General features: G+C 41.2%; 1 protein-coding gene across 1 annotated transcript in view; it reads left to right on the top strand.

Annotated features, from left to right (window-relative positions):
• Positions 1–656: 656 nt before the first annotated feature.
• The window catches only part of T265_03175 (hypothetical protein), a gene marked incomplete at both ends in the record, with an annotated part of 11,682 nt that continues 4,696 nt past the window's right edge, over positions 657–7,642 (top strand). The window contains 4 exons of the mRNA XM_009167588.1: positions 657–752; positions 3,825–3,996; positions 5,893–5,987; positions 6,398–6,562. Coding sequence (XP_009165852.1) covers positions 657–752; positions 3,825–3,996; positions 5,893–5,987; positions 6,398–6,562 — 528 coding nt within the window. The remainder of the gene's footprint in view (positions 753–3,824; positions 3,997–5,892; positions 5,988–6,397; positions 6,563–7,642) is intronic.

Genomic DNA, 7,642 nt, shown 5'->3' with positions numbered 1-7,642 from the left:
ACCGATCTACCCGCCATCGCTTGTTTGTCCACTTAGCTTGAAGATGAAGCGTTAGTAAGTCCGTTGTCAAGCTCAGCAAACAGCTCGAAAGTTTTTCGATCAACATCGAACTGACACGACTGAGTGACCACCATTTCAAAATAGTAGCTAGCAAGAAAAAAAAAAACCGCCTTGTTTATATCACTATGTTCACCGAAAAACCACAATTCTTAAGAGATAACAGTATAGAAAAAACCGCCTTGTTTATATCACTATGTTCACCGAAAAACCACAATTCTTAAGAGATAAATGGACACTTTACGAAAACCGAAGTTCTTTAGACCCAATAAATGATGCATGATCAGATCAAGGGGATTATAGGAAGCGTGGCTCGGGTACACTCACGAGAGTCTGATCGGAGTTAAATAAGTAAAGTGAAATGGGATTCCTGTTCGAGACACACAAAACAGAGGTTTGAAATGGGGTTAATATCTGGAACCATGAAATCAGAAAGGCAAGTCACTGGATTATGTTGCACCTACCTCATTATTTTTGATCAAGACGAAATGCTCGGCCCATTGTTTCTCCGGGACTGGCTATTTTTGTTTAATCGTCACTACTAAGCGACTGGTTTTTGCCTACTGACAAGTAGTAAGATCCCTAACGAATTTTGTCGCATGGACCAGACAGAGCGAAACCGTATCGGATTCTTCTTGTCAGCGAAATTCAACACTGCGTTCATTTTGACACCGAGGAAAGCTCACTTCCGTGCAGTTCTATAAGCTTCTATTTAAATTTGCCCCATAATCCTCATATGTGTAACGTTGACCATCACTCAGCTTAAGCTTCTTGTATTCTGGGGCCTTCCTAGCAACTTATTACTGGAAGATTTAGTTATTTTTGACAGCCTAACGACCCAGCTGCAATCAGGCAGAAAAAAGGAACACGATTGTTCGTTAAGTTGATGTGAAACTGGGTAGTGGCGTGAATTGTGAAGGTGTGCCGGATGTCAAAATAAGTTTGGAAGGGTAATGCAAGCCAATCGCTAGTTCGGTGAACGAATAAAGCATTTAGACAGTACTTATCGGATGCGACCTCATGTAAGTTGGGTGATTTTGGGAAGATTAAGGAGAATCTAATCCCAGTTGCAAGTGAGCATGTTGCAGAATGAATGAGAGTTTTCGTTGTTTGTGAGAGAAACGAAGAGCGTACGACAATGCCTCGGAGACGCCATCGAATGATTGAAGCGATGTGCCTTGTTGGAGGTAGATATAAACCGATGCTGTAATACATATTAATTCTGCTGGATAAAAACGGTTGTATGCATTTATGACGAAACATGGTATCAATTGTTGGAATAACTGTCTGTGTTCCACATTTTGATGACTAGTCAGAACGAAGGGACACCTATATTGATCCCTGCTGGATATAAGTGGTGGTCCAACAACTTGTAAATATCTGCCTTCTTTCTACTGCAATGTACATCATTAAGCAACACCTATATGATCCTTGCTGGATATAAGTGGTGGTCCAACAACTTGTAAATATCTGCCTTCTTTCTACTGCAATGTACATCATTAAGCAAATACAGGTGGCGTCATTATAAAGATAAGTTAAGCAAAGTGCTATCCTCGACGGATAGTCTCATGGGCACACAAATATAGTTTTGATAGGGGGCCCGGTTGGATTCTATTGAATCTCTCGCCCACCGAATGAGCCTGGAGAAAGACGAAACCAACCGCCGTTTGTCGAAGAGTTTTCGGCAACTTCAAGGGTAGTACGTTACGTTTGTAAAAGTGCTTAGTTGGGGTTCAGTGTGAACCCTCATTTATTGTCTTCCTCTGAACTGATTACACGAGACGTTCTTTAAATGTCCTTACCACTTTAAGCACTCTTCATCACTAATGGTCACAGAAAATTCAGTGCAAAGCTGACTGTTTTTCTACACCTTGAGGCAGTTACTTTACGTAGAGTTTGCCACGTTGCGTCATAACATTATTTCTAGTTTTAACGTATGATATTGTCTTCTTTTTTTATACTCATGAGTTTGCAAACACACAGGAACTTCTGCATTCCGTAATTATCCCGCCAGAGTTCAATCAACTTTTCACCGGAATCGTTCCAGCTACATGCAGTGCGCACAGCCTTACATACGAAACAGCTCACGATTCTGAGCAAGCTGACGAAGGAAGGACACAAAATTTTGATCAGAATAGGGACTTCACGCCTTCATCCGAGATGACATACCTTAGATCAATGAAAAAACGTATTTCCTTACATTGGCCCCTCTTTATGGGGAGCCACCATTTCAAAAATAAGTGGCGACGAAAGCATTTCCGGTGATTCTACTTTTTCTACCACGAATACGGCATTCGTTTTATCGTCGAAGTTCTCCAACCAAAAAACACCGTCACTGTACAGATGGTCGAAGGTTATCTACGCAACTTTTACCCCACTTGGTTCACCGAAAAAAGCAAAATAAGCCGAGTTTAACTGATGAAAAACAATTTAAATTCATTAACTGAATTCGATCCACGTCATCTGCTTTGTGACAGTAGGATTATTCGAGTGATGACTCAGCACTCCGTTGGAGATTATCCAAAATATGCGTCTTAGCTAAGCAAGGATGATCAATCGAAACATTTTAGCTACATAGTTTCTTAGCTGCTTTCTAGTGTGGCGCATGGTTAGAGCAAAAACAACATGCAGAAGCAATCACATAAAGGCTTACCCATGGTTTATACAATCTAGTGCTTCTATGCAGAATTAAAATAGTAGGTCTTCCAGGAGCCTTTCCAACTCGAAGTACTACATTACAGGGTACTCTTCTTGGGATATTTACGACTAACCCATCTGCTGACTGTGAGTCAGATTCAAAACTTCAGTTTTGACCATACAATGGTTCCAGTGGTGTTCTGTTTGATTCTGGCTTCATTTTCAAGTCTCGGTCTCCAAATAAGCAGTTTTTCCAAATAGGAACAGTTTTACTGCTACCGATTGGTGTATCTCATAACAAAAATATAATGAACATATTCTCACGGTAGTTTGTTTTAAATTAATGCGGAGAGTTTATGTGTAACATGAATCCTGGTGAAAAAAATCGCAGCCTGCACAACCCCAGTGAGAAAAGCATGAAAAACTGTTAGGTAGAACAAGGTTTTTCCGGTCACGTAAATCCAGTGTCATCATAGTAATGAACCACACTACGTTCCGGCTGGATGGACTATGTGATGTGGAAACCTGAATCCAACAGGAACCGAAGGGGTAGGGGAGAGATGAAGGTAGAATTGCATGATCGAAAAATATTATTGGAACTCTTACTAGTTACCGTAGCGGGGTTAGATCCATTCATAATGCTCTGCCTATATACCTCATAAAATCATCTCGTCAACTACTAGGCTTCACATTCACCAAAACAAGGGAAGGTGCTTACCTCTTCACAATGTTTTGTATCAACCATTGCTTTCCAAGCTGGCACCAACCTGAATCGTTTATTAGCCTGAATAAATTAAAGTCTCTAGGTGAATTCAATGACCAAACAATAGGATATACTGAGTAAGGATCTCCTATTTAACAACGAGAACAAATCAAAACTTTGACTGCTTTGTTTTGGTCTGTACGGTCAATAAGGAGCTCTATTCCTGGCTGAATGAACCGGGTTTTACAGGATGCTAGAGTGGTGCTAGAGTGGTTCCTGCTAAGTATTTGTGCACACACACACACACCAAGTTACCACGCTGTTTTAACATCTCACTGTACGTTGGCAGGTTTGTCAGTTTCGGATATAAGAATTTAGTTTTAGCTGTAGTCTTCTGGTCGTATTACTCAGAATGCTATTTTCACAGTTTACTGGCTCGAAGAAGGAATTATTGAAATTATCACCAGCTTTTATTTATCCGGTTAAAAGAGCTGTCTTTCTCGGAATTCCTAAGGAATTGGTTGTGACGGAGTTCATTGTTTCAAGCCACGAGACAACAAACCCTTTTAACTCCCTGGTGGCCTTTAGCCCTTATCATCGTAAGGTTAATGTCCGTTTAGGCATGCGAGCCGTCGGTTGCTCAATTATATGACGTGGTTGCCCAACCAAAGTCCCCATTTTTCCTGTGCCGAAACGATGTATCAGCTTTTACCAATCTTCATTGCTTTACTTTCTTACAGGGGTAGACAATCAACCTTTTATTTAATTTAAAACGCTTAGAAAGAGGAACTGTGTTATGTGCAAATGTGCAGCAGTTGACATCAATAATTTGGACGTGAATTGTTGGAAAATATCTCCAAGTATTTGTACGAATTCTATAACAATAATTGTGGTCTGCTTTATTGGGTGACCGTCCTTCAAATCTCTCAATTTTTTGTTGTGGCCAAGAGACATCAACACTGAGATTTTATTGTGGAGTGAACTTTTTCTTTCTGAGAAGACTTTCCTCCCAAACAAGCGTTGTTCTATGCTGTTTTGTGAGGATCTGTGGTCTTTGAAAGGTTTATAGCCCCGTCATTTTTTCTACGAATAAATTATCGTTTTTCGAAACGAAGCTAATAAGTCCCCAAAATGGGTTTTCTCAGTGTTGTTTTAGTCCATGCATTATGGCATTTGAGTTTGTAACCTGATCCTACTTCAAGACTGTGACTAACCTGCCTTCTAACCAACCTCATAGTATATCGTTTCCAGGTGTGTATACTTTCCTCGAAAGTTAAAATCACTGTAGAAAAATTTTTGCGATTAATTTTCAATGAGTATTCACTGAGCGGACAGATGTTGAGAACAGCTGTCAACTCAGTATTCCATATTTTTAGTGTTCATTAGATATTCTGTTCCCAAACCAGGTGCAAATATCACCTGTCCGAATCTATTGCACTTTACATTTTACGCTGAAAAAAGCTAGTTTGCACTTACATTTACAGACCAAACCATCTGAAATGGACTTGAAAAATTGGCGTGCGAATACTCAGTTGGCGGGTGGTATCAGGGAGGCAAGAGTCAGTGAGCGAAGAACTGCAGCTGCTTATATTCTTCCCACCTGCCCAGACTAAACAAGGAAGTTTGCTTGAGGTGCCTAGCTCAGTAGTGTGGCACATAAATCAGCGGGAAGATGCATGGTTCACTTCGTGAGCAACCACGCTAGGCCTTAACCCAGCAGTATGGGGTTTAAAGCGTTTCTTGTGGAGGTGTGCCTAGAGCCAACATCTGAAAAGTTTAATCATGATCAGATGACAATCCTAGGTCACAGGACACGGTGCTGACCGCCGATTTGCTGTGCGCACCAGAGGCGCAGATTTTCGAATCGATCCTTGCCGTGTCATGGGAGCATCTGTGGCCTTATAAACATAGGAACACTGGTCGCCCATAACAAATTAATCTGATCGGAATATGTGCTTTGCATAACAGAGAACTACCTACCTCGGCCTAAGGTTGGCCATTTCAAGACTTGGCGGCGATTTGGTGAAGCTCTAGCCAGTAAATCCATTCGTGGTGATAGTTGTTATATTTCCAGATGAGGACCTCGGTCAGGAGCATTGCGTTGAGCGGCAATGACAGACAGCATTTATGCGTGTAGACTAAAGATGTAATATTTGTTCCACAGCCATCCCAACTTATCAATAGGTGGATTGTGAAGACGAGGTAAATCCACTGATTTTGACTTATTCCTGTCATATCTTTTTTCTCTTTATTGAACAACATACTTTGGTGCACGATTTATAGCCGAAAGACTTACTGAATGCATTCTTGAAGGGTGTATCATCGATTACATAAATTTATTTTGCATCACTTTATCAGTTTATCTTCTCTGGCGTCCCAGGGGACCTGCTGTTTACAATCAACAAATTTAACCATCCTAGTCCGATTACAAAAGTAACCCAACATATGCGCATGATTCACCTTTTACTTTCGCCTTCATTTCCCCACATTTACAGGATGCGAAGGATGGTTCCAAAAATTCTCAAATTGGTGTTTCCCACGCCGGAGTGATAGTGTTCCGGAACAACGCGTCAAGTTTCCAGTTACCTTGGTAGGTTCCTCAAACGGAGGTTGAAATGTGACCAGCTGTGATGGGATGTAATTGAATTAATTCGCACAAACCGTTTCTTGATCGCTCATTCTTTGGATATAATGGTTTTAGGACAAACAATGCGGTAATCCCGGGATATTCTTTTTTGCCTTTTTACAACTTTTCGTAACACTTTACACATGAATATCCACTTAAAGTTTCAAGATGAAATAACTAGTGTTACGGGAGATTACCCGGTACCTCAGTCAAACACTTAGTGTCTTATATCACGAATTTTGACATTTGAATGGAGAAGTAGGGAAACAGAGAGAATGATGAGTTGTGTCAGTTGTGGCATGACAAATTAAGGATATGATTGGTAATGCGAGGAGATTTGAGATTCTTGTGGAGATTTCGTCCTGTAAGTGAAGCCAACCTATGCTAAAAAGCCGAGAAGCACTGTACAACTGTTTCATCCTTATTGGGAATCATCAGCAGTGAGCATCTCACGAAACTCCGAAGAGTCTCGAACCCGCGACCTCCTGGTTAGTAATTTGAGCACTTACCCATTCGGCCACGGGCGGCTGATCAGCAGTGTAATTAACTCTCACTGTACAGTGCTTCTCGGCTTGTCAGCATAGATTGGCTTCACTTATAAGGGCAGCATTTGAATCTGAGATGTTGTTTGAAGATTTTGACAATATGGCGGGGCTTGCTGGTGACTTGTCATCTGACAGATATTTTATGAAGCAATCCAAACAAGACTTCGTAAATCTTTCCTGAGGATCGAGAAGTGGTTTTGGGGCCTGTTCGGAGCTGTTTGGTACACCTTTCGTGAATAACGGAACTGCTCGGAAAATTGACCAAAGTGCAGAGCAAGTATAGCACAGTCTGACAGGAGGCTTGTGAAGAGGCAAAAAGTTGAGTTCTGGACAGGTGGGGTTCACACTAATGCTTTGTGTCCATATGCAGTGCTAGCGAGTCAAACCGCTGCTGTAAACTGGGAAGTAGCGGGTTTGAACCTCACCACAGGCTCGTGAGGTGTACATTGCTGATGAGACCTAGCAACCAAGAAACAGCTTCACATCCGAAGAATGGAATTCCGATTGAAACTATAGAACAGCCGTTATTACTTATATGAAAATAACAAAGCCAAATGATNATGACGAAACATGGTATCAATTGTTGGAATAACTGTCTGTGTTCCACATTTTGATGACTAGTGAGAACCGAGGGACACCTATATTGATCCCTGCTGGATATAAATGATGGTCCAACAACTCGTAAATATTTGTCTTCTTTCTACCACAATGAACATCATTAAGCAAATACAGGTGGCCTCATTACAAAGATAAGTTAAGCAAAGTGTTATGCTCGACGGATAGTCTCATGGCCACACGAATATAGTTTTGACAGGGGACCCGGTTGGGTCCTATTGAATCTCTTGCCCACCGAATGAGCTCGGAGAAAGACGAAACCAACCGCCGTTTGTCGAAGAGTTTTCGGCAACTTCAAGGGTAGTATGTTACGTTTGTAAAAGTGCTTAGTTGGGGTTCAGTGTGAACCCTCATTTATTGTCTTCCTCTGAACTGATTACACGAGACGTTCTTTAAATGTCCTTACCACTTTAAGCACTCTTCATCACTAATAGTCACAGAAAATTCAGTGCAAAGCTG

The sequence above is a fragment of the Opisthorchis viverrini genome, assembly GCF_000715545.1.
Source record: "Opisthorchis viverrini unplaced genomic scaffold opera_v5_43, whole genome shotgun sequence".
Lineage (NCBI taxonomy): Eukaryota > Metazoa > Platyhelminthes > Trematoda > Opisthorchiida > Opisthorchiidae > Opisthorchis > Opisthorchis viverrini.
Note: the sequence above shows the minus strand (reverse complement) of the source record. Positions and strands in the feature narration are given on the sequence as shown.